The sequence below is a fragment of the Alosa alosa genome, chromosome 7, assembly GCF_017589495.1.
Source record: "Alosa alosa isolate M-15738 ecotype Scorff River chromosome 7, AALO_Geno_1.1, whole genome shotgun sequence".
NCBI classification, from domain to species: Eukaryota; Metazoa; Chordata; class Actinopteri; order Clupeiformes; family Clupeidae; genus Alosa; species Alosa alosa.
In genome coordinates, this window is record NC_063195.1 from 23,763,641 (window position 1) to 23,786,237 (window position 22,597).

The following is a 22,597-nucleotide window of genomic DNA, read 5'->3' on the forward strand; positions in this document are numbered from 1 at the left end:
CATGTCCAGAGTTAGGATGATTTAGAGAAAACGTGAATAGAACATTCAGACGAATTACACCTCAATGGGTGCCCTCGTAATCTATGATGTGAGGGCTACACAAAATCATGAATGTTTCCTTGGCTTGTTGTGAGAAGCATTTTCTAGCAAAATGGTGGTTGTGGGGATAGATGAGCCACCAAGGCGGGGGTAAGTCGAGCCAGCCAACGAGTACTTGTATTGCATTAGTGAATTGTCTACACTACTTAATACCACTCGCTTTTGTTTATGTCCCTGTCGGATAGCTTCTACGCTCTTTGTTTTGATCCATGACGCAGTCGGGGTTTTGTGAGCTATAGTGAACAAATGCAGAAGAAGCTGAGTATGATTGTGTATTGGCAAACAGAATTTGATCTGCCTACCAGCAGGCACTGACGGAATAAAAGCATTCAGAGAGCGTTTGGGTGGCTCTTAAAAGAGCCTTTTTGTACACATGGTGGGAAAAGACAGAATGCGCGAACATTTAGCCTACTTCTTCTTAGGTGCAGCCTTTTTGGGTTTGGCAGCTTTAGGCTTAGCCACCTTGGGTTTCGCTGCCTTTGCTTTCTTGGGGCTCTTCGCTGCCTTCTTGGGGGCAGCGGGCTTCTTGGCTTTCTTCGGGCTCTTCGTTGCCTTTTTCGGTGTGGCGGGCTTCTTGGCTGCTTTCTTCGGAGACTTTTTGGCGGCCGCAGGCTTCTTGGCTGCTGCCTTCTTGGGCTTCTTTGCCGCGGCAGGTTTCTTCGCTGCAGGCTTCTTGGCTTTAGGAGCTGCCTTCTTTACCGGCTTCTTCTTTTCCACTGCCTGTTTCTTGTTCAGCTTGAACGAGCCGGACGCGCCGGTCCCTTTAGTCTGGACCAGAGTTCCCTTGGTGACCAAACTCTTGATGGCCAGTTTGACACGAGCGTTGTTCTTCTCCACATCGTACCCACCTGCCGCCAGTGCTTTCTTCAGCGCAGCCAGAGAGACTCCTTTCTTCTCTTTGGAAGCAGAGATGGCCTTGACGACGAGCTCGCCCACACTTGGGCCAGTTTTCTTGGGTCGGGGCGCCTTCTTCTTATGGGCCTTTGCTGGGGCCGCAGCGGGAGCTGGAGCAGTTTCTGCCATTGTATCGTTGAGGTTTCACGCACAGACTACTAGGGAGACCTGAGAATGTCTGTCAAAGACGGTGCGCAGGACTTAAACCAAACATGAGAACCATTTAGACTCAGCAGAGTGGGAGCTGTCCCGGCCTTTCTGTGGCGAAGAGATCACTTGTGTTTTCTTCACACACTTCTTTGTAAGAAATATGAGTAACGACACGACATTTATCAACAAGACGATGTCTGTTGTGAAGAGCACAGCCTGCACGTCAAAAAGAATATATGGGGGCTTATGGTCGCCCTTTATCACTTTTGCAACAAACTGAGAACGTCGGACCTCTAGGTGGAGAGGTTGCAGTCAGTCGGAGTTTTGTGAGGAAAACATGCACACAATCATAGTAAAACCGCGCAATACGTCGACAAAGAAGTGCCTTAGACCAAAACATGAGTCTCTGTCACTGATTTTACGTGTTACAATGTGGTTTTTACGAATGTGTACTTTCCAATCGGGAGCTTTATGGACACTGCGAAACACAATTCACAAACACGAAACACGGATACATACCACATAGGTCTAAATAATATAGGACCAATTTATGGGAAACATTCGTGATGTGGCAATATTTCTTAATTCTGCTATGCAGACATATGACCAAGACTGAATTACAGTAGAATATATGTTTCTACATATATTGGCTTAGACTATTCTTTGGACTGCCAATATGCCGTATTGTGGGGAGTACAGTTGCGTTTTGCCTGTTCATTATGAGTAGCCTAGGCAATCTATTCATCGGGTTTAGATAACGTCTTGTGCCATCTCTCCTGGACCCAAAGTAACTCTTTCATTACCGAAGAACTCCTGATACAATGCCATACAACTTTGGTCATTTTGCTAATATCATTGTCTTGTTTTTAAAGCGTAGGCATATCACTCGTCCCTTAAATACGTTGAGTTTCACTTCTTAACACATTTCTTATATTGAAATATAAGATATTTCTTATAATGTCTGATATTTATTATATTGTGCTGGAACCTTTGCCCAATTAATCTTTCCCTTTCTGACTTGCATGAGGTCAGGTCAGTGAGGCCTGCAGGCCATAAATAGCAAATGGAAGTACACAACTGTTTATATTCAATAGAATACAAGTTGATACAAAGGTCTATCACAACATAGACGATAATATGTGTGTTACTATGGATTTATAATAAGTTATAATCCAGCGGTCTTTTTTGACCGGGAACATAAAACGATAACATCGGATGGTATACACACTGATGGTATGAATAAAAAACACATCTGGCTTTTGCTTTCTCTGTGCACAAGGTAGGCTTTGTCAGTTTGAGATCATACTTTTGTCATAGTTCTGTAAACATGCAGGGATCCAAACTTCCAGTATTGGTGTTTATTTACACACATCAAAAAAAACACAAGTGTGTTTTTCCAAGTCAAAACACAAAATAGCAATTTCACTGACAAAAAAAAACAATCAGTCTACATCGTGTCGTCTCTCTCAAAATTTTGTCTACATCACATGCAATGTCCTCTAGTCCAAGGTACCGGGGAAAATATCCTCTGGAATGCCGTATCCAGGCCTGACATGATGCCTGGTCAATATCCCCACATGCCTCCTCCATTGCCTATAAAAGGGCTATGCATTGATGGGGATGACGGTCATAGACCTTCCAGCGCCAGGCAGAGAAGAACTCTTCAATTGGACTCAAGAAGTGAAGAGTGGGTGTCTGACCAAAGCAGCCCTATGGAAACATTTTGCCTCAAGTTAGGCTGAACCCGTTGGCTTCCCTCAGGGTCATTCCATGGTTGATTCCATGGTCCACTATTGTAGCTCTGATGTCATCAGTAATTCTGTTTCTTATTCTTCTTACTGCCCCCATCCCCCCTCGTCCTTTCGCTTCTTCACCTCTGTGTCCTCTTCCTCCTCCTCTTCATCCTACTTCTTCACCTCCACGTCCTATTCTTCAGCCTCCTCTAATTCTTACTCTTCTCACTCTTCCTGCTCCCTCTATTGTACCCATTGTACATTACCTGTAGCTTATTTATAGTGCTTAGGCTGATTGCAAAGTGAACTAATTATCTAAAACAGTTTTCACATGAGAAAGTGTGCCAGAGAGTTGGCAAAATAGTGTAAATAATAGCCATACATGTGTATAGATTTGCTAGGAGTGTGTTGATCATTTGGAAATTGAGTGTAAAGCAGTGAGTTGTGTTTACAGTTCCGCAAAAAGAGTGCTATGCAGTGGATTGTGCCTACAGTTGTGCAAAGTGTGTGTTACAAAATTGCAAACTGAGTGCAAAGCAGTGTTTGTGCTTTTAGTTTTGCGAACTCAGTGAGTGGTTTTGCTATAAGTATTAATAGTTTTAGAAATTGTGCTATAAGAATCACAGTTGTGTTTAAGCATTCAGAAAAAAACTGTAAGCGTGTGTGTGTGTGTATCTGTGTCTATTGTTGTGTATTTCTTTACATCTGTGTGTCTCATTGTGTCTTCGGGTCAATTTGACCCAAACATCTTGTTAAGGATGTGTAGGGGTATGTTGGCATGTCTACCAAATTATTTATTCATTTTGTCATTATCAAGTTAACTTAAGGCCATAAAGTATCAGGCAGAAAAAGAAAACATTACACACACAAGGGTTAAGTGTGCCTGTCCTGTGTTGAACTGTGAAAAACAACAACAACAAAAAACAACAGTTGTCCAAAGTATCAATGTCGGTCCTACTTTTCTTCTGTTACTTTGTAAAACTCAGAAGTGTGCGTTTCTTGGTGACGTATATTGGCCCGCGCAGACTCCATTCATAAAAAGGAGAGAGAATGAAGGGGCAGTGCTTAGTAGTTTTCAACGAGGTCCTCTCTCTGGACGTCGTCTATGCCCTGAAGCGTCAGGGTCTACGCTGTACGGCTTTGGTGGTTAAAGATCAGATCTCTCCCTCGATTTCTACTCAAAGGCTCTTTTAAGAGCCACCCACTTCCTCATAAAAGCTTGTTCCTATAGAGTAATTTGAATCATGAAAGCTATAAATAGAGTTACTTTATTTATCCAGAAGGAATTTACAGTTTCTCTCAATAGCTAAAACACAATTTCTGAAACCTTGCTCTATTTTCTTAAAACATTAAACACAAAAACTCATCTTCAAGCACTATTACAAAACCTCTGACTCTGTAAAGTCAAACTTTCACCTGAAAACAGTTTTACCTGTGCTCAAAATCAAATACTGCTCTCAAATTATAAACAAAGAGATCACAATGATATACACTATCAATCGGTAAACAATACACCAAAAAATAGAAAACACATTGTTCAAAACATAGTTATCAGGGAGAGGTACATTTTTAATCTCAACAAAATGATCAGAATTTACTACTTTGCTTTGCTCTTTGCAATTGTTTTGTTCTTCCTCCTTGTACCCCTATTTTTACAGTACTGTAACCTGCATCTCACAAACTTGCCCTTTGGTTCTTGTTCTTTGTGATATGAACCTGCAACCAGTCAAAATCTATTGAACATTCAGTACTGTGAACAAATGGAAAGCACAATGTTCAGGGCCACACAATTTGTTGATTGTACAGTATACAACGCACTCAGGGATGGGCACAAACACATCAAAATGTATTTCCAAATAAAATACCAAATACCCACCTTAAAAATGCATCAAAATAAGCTACAAAATACAGCAGCCAAAAATGTGAATCTGAAAGCAAGAGACTCTTTCCATAATCAGTGAACAGATTAGATATGCTTACTCCTCAAGTAGTCAGGGGGCCAATTCTGAAAAGGGCTTCCGTTAAGACTTTTGCGGACATGTTTTTGTCACCCTATTTTTTTTAGGTAGAAGACACGTAAGATATTAGGGTGGTTGTCAAGCTGAACATTTTTTTGAGTGACTTGTACAAGCAATTTCAGGCCAATTTTTTTTGTTTCCTGCTCAACATGACATGCCAACAATAAATGTTGAATATCTCCACAACCACAAGGACCATATACATAAAAAAGGTAACAAATGAAAGTTAACACTCATGGGCTGTGTCAGAATGGACATTTATTGTACAGTGTAAGAGACAACAGAACTAGAACATGAAAAAACACAATCTACGCCTAAAGAGAACCAGTTTTCAAAGTGAATATCAGCTTGGAAACATAACATAGTATCCCAAAACCTCGTTCAATTAGTATCATATCTATGGGAATGAGTCAAGCCAAGTTTAAAGCTTGTACGGAGAGACAGTGCAATGCTGCACAAGTTATAATTCTTTAATGTCAAGGCGGAAATGTAAAACTGTAAATGGTGGTCTATGGTGCTATTTGACTTCATTAATGTAACAGGTTGTAACACAGGTTGTAACACAGGTTGTTTTTGGGTGGGATATGTGAAGACAACGGCCATATTGGCGTTACAAACTAACCCCATGCATTTCTATGGGGGATTTTTTGACTGCTGTGTCTCATTAGAAAGTCTCTGCCTGAATCTTATTGAGATGCTGGGGCAAGAACTTAAAAATGCAATGTGGCTGAATTACAATTCTGCAAAGATGAGTGGCCCCAAAATTCATCCACAGCGCTGTAAAAGACTCATCGCAAGTTATTGCAAACGTTTGATTGCAGTTGTTGCTGCTAAGGGTGGACCAACCAGTTATTAGGTTTTGGGGGCGATCACTTTTTCACACAGGACCATATAGGTTTGGATTTTGATTTCCCTTAATAATAACTACCTTCATTTAAAAACTGCATTTTGTGTTTACTTGTGTTATCTTTGACTTATATTTAAATTTGTTTGCTCTGAAACATTTAAGTGCGACAAACATGCAAACAAATAAGAAATCAGGAAGGGGGCTTTCACACCACTGTAGCTCCGCTCACAAATAACGCTGCAACTTTTCCGCCTGCGGGTCGCAACAGAAGAAATATGGGCCGTCAAACAATTTGTTGTTATTTGTCATGTTATATGTCATATTCCAAAAGGACTTGAAAGCAATCTACATGGATGTTTGATCAACAGCAATGTTGAAAGTATGATTGCTAAAGTAGATTTATTAAACGATATCAAGATAATGTCATAGACACAGACACAGCGTTAAGGGGCTATCACATTGTACACGGTATGCACTGCGCCAGAGACTTACTAATGTGGAGACACAGCACTCAAACAATACTCCATAGAAATGCATGGGGCTAGTTTGTCACGCCAATATGGCCGTTGTCTACACATATCCCACCCCTTCCTCGGCAAAACGTCGACATGTGAATACATTGAGCCAATCTTGTGGTGTGATGTGAATACATTGAGCCAATCATATGGTGTGTTGTGAAGACATCATGCCAATCATGTGTTGTGATCTCGCCGCTGGAGCAAGATCGCCTTGCATACGCGCATTTCTGCCGAATAGGATGCCCGATGAGTGCCCAAAAAGCGTTGTCAAATGGACTTGCCTAAAAGGACTGTATAGAAAGTCTCTGCTATAATGCATTTCATAGCGCATGCCGCGTGTAATGTGATAGGCCCTTTAGCCACTACTCCTGACATCACAACTCCACCTCTCTCCTCTGCCCATCGTTCCTCCCCCTGTTCTCTTCCTGGCCCCTATTTCACTTGCCTATCTCGCCTAGGAGGCTCATAATTATAAGGTTGTGGCCCATCAAAGGCGTTCTCGTTGTTTATAATCTCCTCTGAGTCTGTGTCAGGATTCATTACACCATTCATAGACCTCTGAAGTTTGCCTACAAAAAAGAACCAAAACGGCCATCTTTGCCCACATAAGGAGATCCGGTTGTTAACTGAAGCTAACTACCTATGGCAAGTTGCATTGCAAGTTAGCTCTGGAGTAACAAAAATCTAAGTGTGCCGCCTTCACTTACCGGAGATCACAGTATCCACTCGAAGGCAGAGGATAAAAGTGTGTTCGGGAAAACGTCTGCATTTCAGACTTTTTCATCCCTGCGAGAGTTTAACAGGTGCGATAATTCAAAATCCCCATGTTATTTTCCCATAGGAAAAATCGCCAGATACCGGATGTCAAAGATGGCTGCTTTTTCGTAGGCAAACTTCAGAGGTCTATTGAACTTGACCTGTTTGCCCTCTCTTACATCACTTCCGGTTATTGGTTTATAGATGCGGAATTATTTTCTCACAATATGTTGTTTCTAGCATAGTTAGAATGTTTTGTAAGACTGCTATGCATGCTACATGTGCAAAACAGTGGCATAGTTTATTATTAGCAATGTTGAGCCAATTGAGACAGACAAATACACTTTCTTCCGCTTTATTTTTAACTTGTTTCAGAAAAAGGAAACTGAAAGATGTGAAAAAGAAACAAAATACAAATTAGGCCTATGTAAAAATAGATGTTTGAATGCTGTAGCTGGTTGGGGGCTGTAGAGCTGCTTGAGAGTGAATGAGAGCAGACTGGAATGGGGGAAGGAGCTTGGTCTTGTTGGTAGTCTGATTGAATGCTGCTGCTGAGCTAGATGATCCCGCCAGATGTTGCCGCCAGAATTCCTTCTTCATTTGGATCGGAGACTATGTAGGGATCGCAAAAGGAAAAATCAAAAGGACACATGACTAAGACATTTCCTTCCGGATTCTCTGAAGTTAAATGATAATAAGTAGAGATGTTGGCCAATTTTTGACAATGATAGATAAATGCTATGTGTTAATGGTGTCCTCCAATGGTTTGCACCCACTTTTTTTGGCATTTGTTGATGATGTCCCTGACAGTGCCTTGATCTCTCTGAGGGGCGAACCTGTCCACCATCTTGATAAGGTCAGGATGGGAAGCCAAGAATGCCAACGTGTTACGGGCATGGGTCCTGTTTTAGACACAAACAATGCATCAACACCGATTTATTTACAACACCAACTCATTAATAATTACAGCATTAAAACAATATTGTGATGTTTTTTATGTTAAATTAACATTCAACATATGTTTGATGCCACAATGACTTCATAGGCAGAACTGCCTGTTTTCATTTCATCACAAGAGGGCGTGAGACACACTCTCTATTTAAGACAGTGGAGTAGAATCATTTGACCAACATCACACTTGACATGCTTGACATGCTTGGCACTTTAGCTGAATACACTTGAAGTGGCTAGGCGAGACATCACTTATTACAGAGACCGTTTAGGGAGAGTCAATCAATCTACTCCAAACTTCTCTGTCATCAAATTTTTAATTACAGGTAAACATAGCCTTAAACCTAGGCCAAAACAGCTAGTATTATGCCCATTTTTATGCGTAAAAGCTATAACTCTGAAACAATGCTTATTGAATGCTTATTATTTGCATTATTGAATGTTTGGCAAGAATGGTTACTTTCCAGCTTTCATTGTATCATGTTTTTGTCTTACAGTGTTTTTGTCTTACAGTATTTCATGTTTTTATCTTACAGTGTCTTGTCCCTATTCTATGCCCATTTCTTCGTATTTATTTGTTTTTATTTCAGCTTCAATACTCTTTTTGTAAGTATTCAGGTTATGTAATGAACCCCTAGACATTGGAACATCGCCACAGTCTCCCTATGTTTGTATTATAATTTTGATCCAGTGGTAACATAACCTTAGAGCATCAGACCATTTTTAAAGGACCTGCAGGCATGTCATTGGACAACAGGTTTTTCGAATTGGCATGTTTTGTACTGGCACTGCACTAGTTAATTTACAGTCACTACATGGACCAACATATTGTATAACATACTGTATAATGCACTGTGTAATATGTACAGTGCAAAACATACAGTGTTTTCGTTATTATGTTAACTCTTCATTGTGTTTTAACAGTGGTAAACATACAATTTCAAATCCACGGCACTGACAGATAATTCTATGTAGTATCGATATAGGAGATGACATGACTTTTAGATATCACATAATAAATTAATTGTTAGGTTTGGTTGGCTGAGTTATTTAAAAAGAAGAAGTAGCACTCCCACCTGACTTCCTGTGCACTGTCGAGGGCCAGGCAGCTGATGGAGTGGATGAAGCGGTCAGTCAGGTTCTTTTTGCCAGACAGGACGCGGGAAGCCCCCATGACCTCTGCCAGTCTATCCAGGAACTGTGCAGTGGTCTTCCTCACGGCCGCATTACGGTGCCTAAGAAGCAGAGAACCATTGAGACAAACCAAGGGAAACACAGAGAAAGAGAAGGAGTAAGCCAGAGAACCAGAGGAGACAAAGAACCATATAAGCTGGAGAGCCATGTGTGAAACCAGGTGAAACAGAGAACTAGGTAAGAGTGGAACCATTAGTATTAGCAGTACCACAGAGAACCAATAAACTTCAGAAAGTCTGAAGTAAAGGCTCATCAGGGTTCTCTCTCCCCCCACACCTGAGTCCTGTGTTGATGAGGGTTCGTTCATGCTTGAGAGGGGTGGCGTTGAGCACCATGTACCCCAGTGCCAGCTCCATGTCCCTCCCCTGATGAAGCCTGCTGGCCTCCAGCTTTTGGCAGCAGTGTCTGGGCTGTGCCCTCGGCCTCCGCGTCCATGCCTCGCCCAAGGTGAGCGTGCAGGTGGGCCAGCGTCACCATGGCAGCGCGGGACACCATTGAGCGCAGGTTCTTCACCTGGGTGTGTTGAGAAAGGTAGAATGACAATGTTACAAGCTGTCTCAAAAATACATAGAACACAACGAAAGTGTGTTACAACGGTGTTCTCATACTGTCTATAAAAATTTGTCCAGTCCCAGCATGTATACATTGTAGTGGCACCAAGACGAGTAAGCTTATTGAAACTGTACAGTATAACTAAGTCATCTGAATACATATTCTCGGGTCTGAAACAGAACAAATGCAACATGAGTTCTAGCTTGTTTTCCAGCAGAGAGCTTCTGACCTCGTGGTAGACGGCCAGACACACATCATGCAGCCTGGGCAGCAGCACCTCAGCGTGGTGCTGGGACAGAGACCTGATGGATATCAGGGCCTCGATCTTCTGCTCCCTGCAGAAACAACAACACACATACAACTCAGAGGAGCATATACTTGACTTTAGCAGTCTATATCCAGCTTAGCTCTAAAGTGTAAAGACCTTGCATAAGGTAGACTGACTTCAATAAAATACACTCTTTGAACACAAATGTTATTGTTTCAGACTGTATCTTATCTTAGCTGAAAACCTATAATGTGTCTCAAGTAAATATGTTAAAGTAGCCTATCATAGCTAATAGCCTATAATTTGTATAGATTTAATGTGTTAGCCTAGCCTATTTTAGCTATACTCCCACCAGTCGTCGTGTCTGAGCAGCCTGAAGGCCTGCAGGATGGCCTCCTCAGGACAGGACACAGGGGGCAGTTTGACCAGCTCTGGGAGCTCCCTGATCTGCTGGGTGTTCCTTGTTTGCTTCTCCACTATCACTCTCTTCTTCTTCACCTCCCTACACTCCCTCACTTCCTCCTTCCCTGTCAGACACTCCACAGACTTTTGCTCTGGGAGGTCAAAGGTCAAATTAGTTTTTCTCTTTACACTGCCATGGCAAATTATGCTATGGACTGATGTTTAAGTTGTCAAGACTGTATGAGATGGTTTACATGTGCTCCTTGGGTTTGCACTCATGTGTAATTAAGTTTGATTTGTAGATCCTATTCTTGTGTTGCAACCAAAGCTATATCAGACAAATACGATCAGTGTGTGTGAGTGAGTGTGTGTGTACGAAGGTTAGGGATATGTATCTAACTTTACTGATTTCACTGCTCACCTGTCACAGCAGTGGCCACACTAAGTGAAGCTGTCTTCTTGAGGCGTGGCAGTCTACTGACGAACCGTCTCTGATTGGTTGCCTGGTGTTTGGCTGTCTCTGGGGGGGAGGGGACAGCATGGGCAATGGGTGGAGTGGGGGTGTTGAGGAAGGGCAGAGCGCGCAGTGCGGACGGGGTCCTGAGGTCCACAGGGCTGAGGCTGCTCGTAGAACTGCCTGCACGTTCAGAAGAGCTGGCATTGCCACTGAGGACACTGTTACAGCGGAGACTGGTGAGTCTGATCTCCTCAGCAACACACAGGGCCTCCAGTCGGAGGTTCTCAGGGATCTGGTGAACGTTTAGGGGTTCCAGCACACACCCCAAATCCTGCTTCTGCTGGGGTTGACAACCGTTGTCATGGTTTTGGCCACTGTTAATGTTGTCCTGTTGACTGCTGGTTTTCAGGCCAACATCTTGAACAGTTTTAATACAGCGCCTGGCCTTGATCTTCTTCGGCTCGTTGTTATGACTTTTGCCCGTTGCCTTGGTGATGACAGGTGGAGCAGGTGCCATGCTGCCATTCGCAACGCCACTCGGGGCTCTGTTGTGATGGAGTGGCATCAGTGGGTGAGCGTGATCAAGGCCAGTCAAATTCCTCCTGCCTAGGGGATGCGGAGCACCACCTTGCGGAATTGTAGAGAGCCGCCTGTCACCTAGCAACAGCTGGACCGGGTCCTGGCCCTGGGCAAGCGCGGGCAAGGAGGGGCAAGCACAGGACTGCTGCTGCTGGGCGTGTGCCGGGGTGATAGGGGGCAACAGCTCATGCTGAACAGACGCTACACCGGCTCTGAGCGGCTGGAGAGAGCCGAAGAGCATTGTGGTATTTTGGTCTGGCAGTGTCACAAGCACAAGATGAGGATGGAGGTGTGGGTGAAGCAGCTGATGATGACACTGTAAACAGGGAGGAGGAAACATGTCAAACGTGGCCACCACCTGCACCCAACACCACAAACACACATCCCCCCACACACATACAGTTCTGTAGGCTTATATGAACCTAACATGAAAATTACTATAAGTAGCCCATGGTATGATTTCTATAATTGATTAACAGCCAGATTGAGCCAAAGCTGTATTCGTATTGGCCCCAGGGAATATGGGCTATTAAATTTACATACCGATAGTAGCTTAGGCTATATTGTACTACTACTAGATTTTATAGGGAACTCACACATGCTGGGAAGCAGGTCCTGGAGCCGGTGTACTGGATCCGCTCCAGGTTTTCCCTCAGGAGTTGCTGCATCATGTGTTTCATCTCCTGGTTTTGAGCATGGAGTCTATCCAACTCCTCTTTAAGGCTTTGGGAATCCATTGAACTGAAAATGTCCAATTCACTGACTGGAGCTACATTTCAGAATTGTGATGAAAATGGGCTGAAGTTAAACGTCCTGAATTTAAAATATAATGGTATCAAATTAGGAAAAGTATGATGTAAAAAAAAAAAAAAAAAATATATATATATATATATATATATATATATATATATATATATATATTCGAATATAATCGAAACGGGAAAACAAGCGTGTATATCTAACTGAGAAGTTGCAACAAGTGATGCAAAGCAGTATTTTGGCGGAGGATGACAGCTGCGCTATTGCGAACTCACCATTATGACGTAACGAGTTCCATAACCCTAGGTCACAAATCGCCTGTCTACATATAGATAAACTAACCAATAAACATCATTAAATGCAACCTTATGTAGTCTTCTAAGGCTACCTTCTCAGGCTTGATAGCAAGCAAATTTGTCAGTATCAATTAACTGATAGTTACAGGCCTACTTAATCTTGATTTGAGTTCAGTGAGTGATTAATTGTGCTAAACCGCTATTAAGTAAAATATAAATATAAATGAAGAACTACGCTGTGATATCATTATTTCACTCCAAACACGTAAAATCAACCACAGAACAAGAACGGCCATCAACCCTGTAAGCAATCTGTCAAAGTGAAGCCAAATTCCTGAATCTGCATTCTGATTCTGAAGCTTATCCGGATGATAATTGAGAACAATCAAGATAAGTTTAGGCTACCTTCAAGCTTAAATACAATCATTTGCAGTACATCGGGTTGGTGGTTTTAAACTTTTATGTGAGCGGTTAGTTTCCATGTCAGTGTGTGAGAGTTAAAATGTTTTAAGTGAACAGTTTCAAAATGTTTGTAAAACTACATTAAGAAAACAGCAATAATACACAGCAATGTGATATCAATGATCAATAGCATGAACAAACACCATAAATCATTAGAACCGCTTAAGTGTATGCTGAAAAGATATGCCTTTAGACCCATCTTGACATTCACCGGAGCACTAGGCAACCCAAATGCGCAAGTAGACCTACGCATATTCACAGCAAATGAAGTAACAGTATTGAGCAGATTTTATATCCTCAAAAGATTTAGATGGATTATATTTCCAAAGTCTTTGATGAATTCATTAGTAGTAATTAAAGTCTTTACAGCTAGGTATGTTTTATTGGAATTACTTTTTTAAAGAATGTGGGTGGCTCTTAAAAGAGCCTTTGTGTTGTGAAGCGTTACATTAACACTTTACTTGGAGCTGGTGTACTTTGTGACAGCCTTTGTTCCCTCGGACACGGCGTGCTTGGCCAGCTCACCGGGCAGCAGCAGGCGCACTGCAGTCTGGATCTCCCTGGAAGAGATGGTGGAGCGTTTGTTGTAGTGGGCCAAGCGGGAAGACTCTCCGGCGATACGCTCGAAAATGTCGTTTACGAAGGAGTTCATAATGCCCATCGCCTTGGAAGAGATACCAGTATCAGGGTGGACCTGCTTCAGGACCTTGTACACGTAGATAGCATAGCTCTCCTTCCTGGACTTTCTGCGTTTCTTCCCTCCTTTGCCAGCAGTCTTGGTCACGGCTTTCTTAGAACCCTTCTTGGGAGCAGGTTTAGCTGGGTCTGGCATGTTAATTTCCTCGACTATGATAAATTGAGAGTGAACGACTAGCGAAGTTATATATATCCCTGGTTATATGCAAATTAAGGACTGCGTCACTCCACACACCCACGACCAGAATGGCAGTATTCCCTCCTAAACCAAATACTCAAACACGATTGGTCATTTTGAATAGGAGGGGGCAGTCAGTAAGACAAGGTTAGCACCACCTTTTGTTCTTTTCCCAACTTTTCTTCTGAAGGTAGCAAATCGTTCGACATCTATGTCAAATTATTATACATTTAACGTTGCAATTCATGATTAGGCCTACAGTTATTCGCAGAAATGTTGGTGCACTTATCGAATCACCATTAATGTGTGTTTAACATGTTTAAATTGTCCTTTTACTGAACTGTTTGCACTGCAATTGTTTGGCAGACATTTTTACAGTAAGGCTAAAAAAATAACACGCCTTTACAGCACAGTAATACACAGGAAACTCCCCTTGGATTTAAATACATATATACACGTACATTCTTACGTTCCTGTCTGTCAGGCCAAATGTAGGCTATATAAGAGACTTTCTAATAAGGAGACAGCACTCAAAAAATCCTCCATAGAAATGCATGGGGTTAGTTTGTAACGCCAATATGGCAGTTGACCATACGCATATCACACCCCTTCCGCGGCAAAAACGTCGACATGTGAATACATTGAGCCATCATGTGTTGTGTTGTGAATACATTGAGCCAATCATGTGGTGTGTTGTGAAGTCATTGTGCCAATCATGTGTTGTGATGTCGCTGTTTTTTTTGCAAAACTCTACACACAAATGGCAAAACCACTCACTGAGTTCGCAAAACTAAAAGCACAAACACTGCTTTGCACTCAGTTTGCAATTTTCTAACACACACTTTGCACAACTGTAGGCACAATGGCTATTATTTACACTATTTTGCTAACTATCTGGCACACTTTCTTACGTGAAAACTGTTTTAGATAATAAGGTCACTTTGCAATCAGCCTAAGCACTATAAATAAGCCACAGGTAAGGTACAATGGGTACAATGGAGTGAGCAGGAAGAGTGAGAAGAGAAAGAAATAGCCCTTTTACAGACAAAAAAAACAGTCTACATGTGGGGATATTGTCATGTCAGGCCTAGATACGTCATTTCAGAATATATTTTTCCCAGTGCCTTGGACTAGGACATTGCATGTGATGTAGACAGAATTTTGAGAGAGACGACCCGATGTAGACTGATTTGTTTTGTCTCAGTGAAATGCTATTTTGTGTTTTGACTTGAAAAAAACACACTTGTGTTTGTTTTGATGTGTGTAAATAAACACTAATACTTGAAGTTTGGATCCCTGTATGTTTACAGAACTATGACAAAAGTATGACCTCAAACTGACATAGTCTACCTTGTGCACAGAGAAAGCAAAGCCAGATGTGTTTTTATTCATACCATCAGTGTGTTGTTGGCACATTGTGTGCTTACTATTGTGATGGCTTGTGTTTACTGTTAGATACGAAAACACCATTTTTACGAAGGTGTGAAGAGTTAAGCAAGGTGTGTTAGCTTTTGCAAGAGAACTGCAATGTTTTGCTGTTCTGCCTACATAGATGCCCGATAAGTGCCCAAAAAGCGTTGCAATATGGCCGCCGAGGAAGGGTTGGGATATGTGTAGACAACAAACTAACTCCATGCATTTCTATGGAGGATTTTTTGAGTGCTGTGTCTCCTCATTAGAAAGTGTCTGGTTTAGTGTCACACCTGAGCAAGTTAACTCAGAGTAAGTGGTAAACCTCCTAATAGTAACTTTGCATTACCTTTATTGCATGCACAATGCATTGAATGCATGCCATAGTCTACAGCCAGGTTTCCCTGTATAAAGAAAAGTTCAGGAAGTCAATTCTGTCACACCACCTCCAGTCCTGTCACATAGGACAACAAAATGATTATGTGAGAAAATAACGATTAATCAATTTCATCAATTGTGTAGATGAGGTTGGGGGTATATCCTTGCAAATAAATCTCCTTTGTAAAGTAAAATAAAGTAAAAAAACAATTATGATTATTATGTGCTTACCGTCCACTATTAGCCTGGGTTTTTTGAAGCGAAAGTTTGATGTTGATGACAGGTAAATCTGTTTTGAGGCAAAAGTTTGATTTTGCAAGAGGTTTTGTAAATAGTGCTTGAAGCTGAGGTTTTGTGTTTAATGGTTTAAGAAAACGGAACAAGGTTTCAGAAATTGTTTTAGCAATTGAGAAAAACTGTAATCAATGACATATGTATGTCTATTTATATTTCATTTTTGCCACTTGTGTTTACCAGTATGGATGCATGTGCATTAGATTGTGTGTTTTGAGAATGAGAATGTGTTCAAAGTTTTGCTAAAAATTGTAAGTGAGATCTGCAAATTGTGTTTTACCATGTGAAATGGTTTAAGGTTTTGACAACAGACTGAACAATTAGCTTAATGAGTTCAAGCAACTGAGAATTTTCTTCAGTCAATGTGTTTTAGTGTTTTAACAACTGAGAAAAACAGTAATATCGGTGCTACTTTGTGTCATTGTAAGATAGATCAGTCTAAGGTCGGATGTGGGTCGGAACGATGTGTGTTTTTTACGTTTATTAGCCGTGTGCGCGAAGAAGGGAGGGGCAGTGCTTAGTAGTTTTCACCAACGTCCTCTCTTTGGTATAAAATGCGAGTTGGGAGTTATTTATTTTCTTAATTGTGTAACTAGAACATAGAACGATGTCTGGTAGAGGTAAAGGAGGTAAAGGTCTTGGAAAAGGAGGCGCAAAGCGTCACCGCAAAGTTCTTCGTGATAACATCCAGGGTATCACCAAGCCTACAATCAGGCGTCTGGCCCGCCGTGGTGGTGTGAAGCGTATCTCTGGCCTCATCTACGAAGAGACCCGTGGCGTGTTGAAGGTTTTCCTGGAGAACGTGATTCGCGATGCTGTGACCTATACCGAGCACGCCTAAAGAAAGACTGTAACCGCTATGGACGTCGTCTATGCTCTGAAACGCCAGGGTCGTACTCTGTACGGTTTTGGTGGTTAAAGATGAAATCTCTTCATCGATTTACCCAAATGCTTTTTTAAGAGCCGCCCAATTCCTTATGAAATTATATATTCCATTTATATAGAGTAATTTGTAGCCTGTGAACTTACTATGAATGCCCCACTCCCACACTAATGACAATGTCACGGTGCTACATGATTTGGGAGGATGTAGGGCACTGCGATCATCTGAGACTCCAATGGTTTGTAGCTAAGAGACATGTGTTCATATTGAAGTCAGAAGCAAAGAAATGCCAGAACGCTTGCCATCATAAATTCCTATGTGCAAGTGCGACGCCATGAATGCGCTACAGAATGACTCCATTGTTATTAGGCTTCACAACAAAATCGTCTGGCAAATATAAACAAAACAACAATATAGGCCTATACATGTTGAATAGTCCTACCTACATAACACAAAAGGCCTTATTTCATCGCTTAAATCGTTACATGCAAAAGTGTTAAACTAATTGTCTTTTCTAGTTTTGGGGTGTATAGGCTAGAAATATTCAAACTTTATCATGATTCTATATAGAGAATAGCCCCAACGTGACTTAGGAAAACGAATAATGAATTATAATGTTCAAAGTAAAACTATTTGGCATAGATTTCGAAGGATTTCCTTCCTACAGTAGAAAAGTGCGGAAAGGAAACAAGAAGGTGGTGTAAACCGATGATCTGTGGGAGGTGCTAACCTTCTCACAATGATTGGCCCCTTCGATACAAAATGACCAATCGTGTCTGTCGTGAGTGTGTAAATGACGCAGTCCTGTATTTACATATAACTAGGTATATATACCAGGTAACTAGAAATCAAAGTCATACTTTTGATATTTCTCTGAAAATAGTCATGCCTGATCCAGCTAAGCCTGCTCCAAAGAAGGGATCCAAGAAAGCCGTGACCAAGACGGCCGCTAAAGGAGGCAAGAAACGTAGAAAGTCTAGGAAAGAAAGTTACGCCATCTACGTGTACAAAGTTCTGAAACAGGTCCACCCTGATACCGGTATCTCTTCAAAGGCTATGGGCATTATGAACTCCTTCGTGAATGATATTTTCGAGCGCATCGCTGGAGAAGCCTCCCGGTTGGCTCACTACAACAAGCGTTCCACCATCTCTTCCAGGGAGATCCAGACCGCTGTGCGTCTGCTTTTGCCCGGTGAGCTGGCTAAGCACGCCGTGTCCGAGGGAACCAAGGCTGTCACCAAGTATACCAGTTCCAAGTAAAGCTGAAATTTAAACCTGCTCCAATTCAAAGGCTCTTTTAAGAGCCACTCACATTCTCTTTGAAAAGAAACTTCCATTCACTGCTCTACTTTAATTTACCTACACTTATTCTGTAAAGTAAGGTTTTTTTTTTTATTCTAAACTACTGCTACTTTTATTACTGTAAACTAAGGGCCTTTCATCTGCTATTTGTCCATACTTGTACGGCCGCGTTATGCTAAATGACATGAAAGACTTGATGTTGAAACGATTCCTAGAAAAACAGCACAGCATCATACTGGTACTCATTGACCATGTTCCAGACAATGAGCATTATTTGATAGAATAAGAGGTAACTAACGCATGACACTGCGTCAAGGAAGTTTTCAGCGAGGTAGTAAGTGCTAGTGTCATTTATCTAGTCTTTATTCAGAGCCGAAACTTACCCACAAATGATTGGTTGTGAGCAGTGTCTGTCTAATCTGTTAGCATTACCTAATTATTGAGGCTGCTAGCATTACATTTCATCACCTAGATATTAGTTAACAGACGATACCAAATCACTAAGTGTATTTTTGGAACATAACTTTCTTTCATAGTTGAGTGGCTCTTAAAAGAGCCGTTACATTATCAGATCTTGACTTCAAATCAGTTTAAGCGCGCTCCCCACGGATACGACGAGCCAACTGGATGTCTTTGGGCATGATGGTGACCCTCTTGACGTGGATGGCGCACATGTTAGTGTCCTCAAACAGGCCGACGAGGTAAGCCTCGCTAGCCTCCTGAAGAGCCATGACAGCAGAGCTCTGGAAGCGCAGATCAGTCTTGAAATCCTGAGCGATTTCTCTAACCAGACGCTGGAAAGGCAGCTTGCGGATCAACAGCTCAGTAGACTTCTGGTAACGACGGATCTCTCTCAGAGCCACGGTACCAGGCCTGTAACGGTGAGGCTTCTTCACTCCGCCGGTTACAGGTGCGCTTTTACGCGCAGCCTTGGTGGCGAGTTGCTTCCTCGGAGCTTTACCTCCGGTAGATTTGCGAGCTGTCTGCTTGGTTCTTGCCATAACGAGATATTCTTCGGAATTGAAGAGTATGAACACTTCAGCGGGGCTTGTAATATATATGGCCTACTCAGCCTGCCCCCCTGTGTAGTCAGCTTGGTGGTCACCGCTGATTGATAATGAATGACTATGACGAATAATGGCCTAATGTAGCTTGTATTTGCTAAATTAAGTCTTAAGCCCTCCTTACCCTGACATACTTTGGAAAGATTTGGAAAAGATTTTTGAAAGACAGTCCTTTTAGGCAAGTCCCTCCACTCGGCGGCCATTTGACAACGCTTTTTGGGCACTCGTCGGGCATCCATTTCGGCAGAAATGCGCATGCGCAAGGCTTCACGACACCAATCTTGCTCCAGCGGCGAGATCACGACACATGGCACGATGTCTTCACAACACACCATATGATTGGCTCAATGTATTCACATTACACTATGTGATTGGCTCAATGTATTCACATGTCGACGTTTTGCCGAGGAAGGGGTGGGATATGCGTAGACAACGGCCATATTGGCATGACAAACTAGCCCCATGCATTTCTATGGAGTATTTTTTGAGTGCTGTCTCCACATTAGAAAGTCTCAAACAATCCTCCATAGAAATGCATTTGTGCTACATGTAGCCTCTAGCGAAACGGCTGGAAAACAAACTATTACATTGTATTGCAGGCACAGCAAGACCGTGCAATCCATGAATTGGTGACCGGATTGAAGCAGCAATGTAATATAGTGTGTAAGAGCATTACATCAACATTAACATGACCAACACAGTACATATGCATAAAAAATGTCATCTCATCTCAACTATGGGCGCAGCCATGTTTGTTGTAAGGTCGTACGTCCACCTCGGGTACCCTCAAGTACTCCGAGGTAAAGTGGGCGTGCCTGCCCAAAATGCCGCAAGAAAGCTGGGTAATTTACACTTTCCAACTCGTGGGGCGGATTTACGAGACAACCAGAAAGCACCATAACCCCATGCATTTCTATGGATGATTTTTTGAGTGCTGTGTCTCCTCATTAGAAAGTCTCTGCTACAGTCTCAGACCCTCTCACATCTAAAGACAAGTAATAGAGTTTGAAGTCACAGACAGGTCCCTTGCTACAGCTGTCGCCTACTTTGCCCCTTCCTGTTTGGTGTTGGAGAGAGGTCACTATTGGTTTATATATTGTTCACATCACTATTTGCATCACTATTTGCATGAGCCACGACTAGAAACCGCTAAGATTGGCACCTTACACTTAACGATCTAGTTGACGGGAGCGTGTCGCGATTGCCAGCCAGGGTTCCAAGGTTCATAAATGGGAATGGGGGGTGGGATTGTTTTGTAGGGCTTTTCATGGTGGTTATTACACTCTTGTTAAGTACCTGTCACAAAAAAACCGGGTAACAATATGAATTATAATCATTTTCTGAGGGTTTATTTAGCTGGGGTCAAATTGACCCCAAGGATAAAGAGTGTCGGTAAGATTTGAGGATAACACAAGGGTTAAGCCTCATGTTATCCTTGGGGTTAATTTGACCCCAATCAACGTTTAACATCATAAAATATATGGTTCACTTTTTTTTTTTTGCTTCATGTTTCATGACTTTTCCTCAATTGAAGGGTACAACAGAGTTAGCATGAAATTTGTACAATAATTTGTTTTCAATGTCCTGTACAAATATTTTGTACATTGATGTTCCTTGGGGTCAGTTTGCAGCTGCAGCTGTATGAAACATAGAATACATGAATATTTGACACATTATGGATATTATTATTTGAATAGTATGAGAATATATTGTTATTATCATTATTACATACACAAGTACATATTACATATAAGTAATTTTGGCAGGACTGTATAAGTCAAAAGGGGAAGCAACAGCAAGCCTTTGGGCCGCCATTACAAATAAGTGCGTGATTATGAACAGGAAAACACAAGCTTACACATGACATGCCTTGTTTTAACGTTTAACTAGTCTTGAGTCATGAAGAAGGAAAATACAAATTAACATGTTTTAACAGACTTATTAGTCTTATTAGACAGTTAATTAGTGGCTGACATTTTAGAGGTGGGGGATGCGTGGTCAGGCAGCATTCACAGTAAAAGGGATCGGATTTCTCAACAGATGTTTACATGTGAATGTGTGAGCAAGTATTTTTGACATTACAGGCAATGCCGCCGCTCCCACCATGCGCATCATGCACTGTGCATAGGGCACCAAAGGACAAAGGGGGCACCCAAATTTAGCCAATAAATAGTAGCTTTATACCAAAGTCCTTTTAGGCAAGTCCCTCCACTCAGCGGCCATATTGCAACGCTTTTTGGGCACGTATCGGGCATCTATTTCGACAAAGATGCGCGTGCGCAATGCTTCATTAGACCAACCTTGCTCCAGCGACGAGATCAAAACACATGATTCGCACGATGTCTTCACAACACACCAAAAGATTGGCTCAATGTATTCACATCACACCACATGATTGGCTTAATGTATTCACATCACACCACATGATTGGCTTAATGTATTCACATGTCGACATTCTGCCATGGAAGGCGTGGGATATGTGTAGACAACGTTACAAACTAACCCCATGCATTTCTATGGAGGATTTTTTGAGCGCTGTGTCTCCGCATTAGAAAGTCTCTGGCTTTACTGCGAACTGCGTTTCACTGTTCCTCGAGAATGTTTACAATGTCAAAATGCACCAACACCATGTTTACATGCAAGGATGATACTTTTCGGGTCCTCTCTCTCAATCTCTTTACTTACTCCACTTAATTGGGAACGCATCTTGCCCGCGCAGGAGAGAGACAAAGAGAGCGGCAGATTCCAGCTGGCTTATCATTGTGTATACTTTTTAAATATAATAATATTTTAAAAGGAAATCGTGAAGGCAACAAAAACAAGGTTACAGGAGGTTGAGATTCCCACTACTGACCATTTTTAAACTAAGATTGGTGATAGGGCTCTTTAAACATGGACTGCAATAGTGTTATTTGGAACATGGACAAGAATATTAATAGATGAAAACTAATCTACTATTTTGCCTTTGTAGAATGGAATTGGTGAGTCTTCAATAATCCGTTTTCCAAGCATTTACATGAAGCACATGATATGCCGAGCCGACTGAAACGCATTCCATTCAGATAGCTTGGTGGCTACCATATAGAGCTAAATTTGTCTTAATAATATTTGTATATGCGCAGAGGGGGATCCACAAATATTTCTTGATTTGCATGTGTGTTTTGATATCTACAAATAAAAAAAAATCATATTTGTAACTCGTATACAAGAATGCGTGTGCTGGTGATCCACAAATGCAGAATCACATTTCACAAATGAAGTTTTCAGTTTTACAATGGCATTTTATTTACAAATGCACATCTATATTTGTAAAAATCAATATACGAGTTACAAATATGATTTTTTTATTTGTAGATATAAAAACACACATGCAAATCAAGAAATATTTGTGGATCCCCCTCTGCGCATATACAAATATTATTGAGACAAATTTAGCTCTATACCAGGCTCATAATTC

The 22,597-nt window shown here is 41.7% G+C and overlaps 5 protein-coding genes and 1 pseudogene across 5 annotated transcripts; 2 read left to right on the forward strand and 4 right to left on the reverse strand.

Moving 5' to 3' along the window:
• Nucleotides 1-507: 507 nt before the first annotated feature.
• Nucleotides 508-1,122, reverse strand: LOC125298517 (histone H1-like). Its single transcript, XM_048249299.1, has one exon. It carries the CDS (start codon nt 1,120-1,122, stop codon nt 508-510), a length of 615 nt encoding a protein of 204 aa, XP_048105256.1.
• A 6,527-nt stretch (nt 1,123-7,649) lies between these two features.
• On the reverse strand, nt 7,650-12,257 carry LOC125298317. Its single transcript, XM_048249019.1, has 8 exons — nt 12,015-12,257; nt 10,804-11,734; nt 10,333-10,534; nt 9,942-10,047; nt 9,500-9,673; nt 9,437-9,468; nt 9,043-9,201; nt 7,650-7,917 (listed from the first exon to the last, which is right to left on the reverse strand). Exons 1-8 carry the CDS (start codon nt 12,153-12,155, stop codon nt 7,761-7,763), a joined length of 1,902 nt encoding a protein of 633 aa, XP_048104976.1. The 5' UTR covers nt 12,156-12,257; the 3' UTR covers nt 7,650-7,760.
• Nucleotides 12,258-12,953: 696 nt separating this feature from the next.
• Nucleotides 12,954-16,810, forward strand: LOC125298554 (annotated as a pseudogene).
• LOC125298536 (histone H2B-like) lies at nt 13,380-13,898 on the reverse strand. Its single transcript, XM_048249320.1, has one exon. It carries the CDS (start codon nt 13,765-13,767, stop codon nt 13,393-13,395), a length of 375 nt encoding a protein of 124 aa, XP_048105277.1. The 5' UTR covers nt 13,768-13,898; the 3' UTR covers nt 13,380-13,392.
• An 849-nt stretch (nt 16,811-17,659) lies between the features above and the next one.
• Nucleotides 17,660-18,049, forward strand: LOC125298548 (histone H2B-like). Its single transcript, XM_048249331.1, has one exon. The coding sequence runs from the start codon at nt 17,660-17,662 to the stop codon at nt 18,032-18,034; it is 375 nt and encodes a 124-aa protein (XP_048105288.1). The 3' UTR covers nt 18,035-18,049.
• Nucleotides 18,050-18,666: 617 nt separating this feature from the next.
• Nucleotides 18,667-19,077, reverse strand: LOC125298527 (histone H3-like). Its single transcript, XM_048249311.1, has one exon. The coding sequence runs from the start codon at nt 19,075-19,077 to the stop codon at nt 18,667-18,669; it is 411 nt and encodes a 136-aa protein (XP_048105268.1).
• Nucleotides 19,078-22,597: the final 3,520 nt, after the last annotated feature.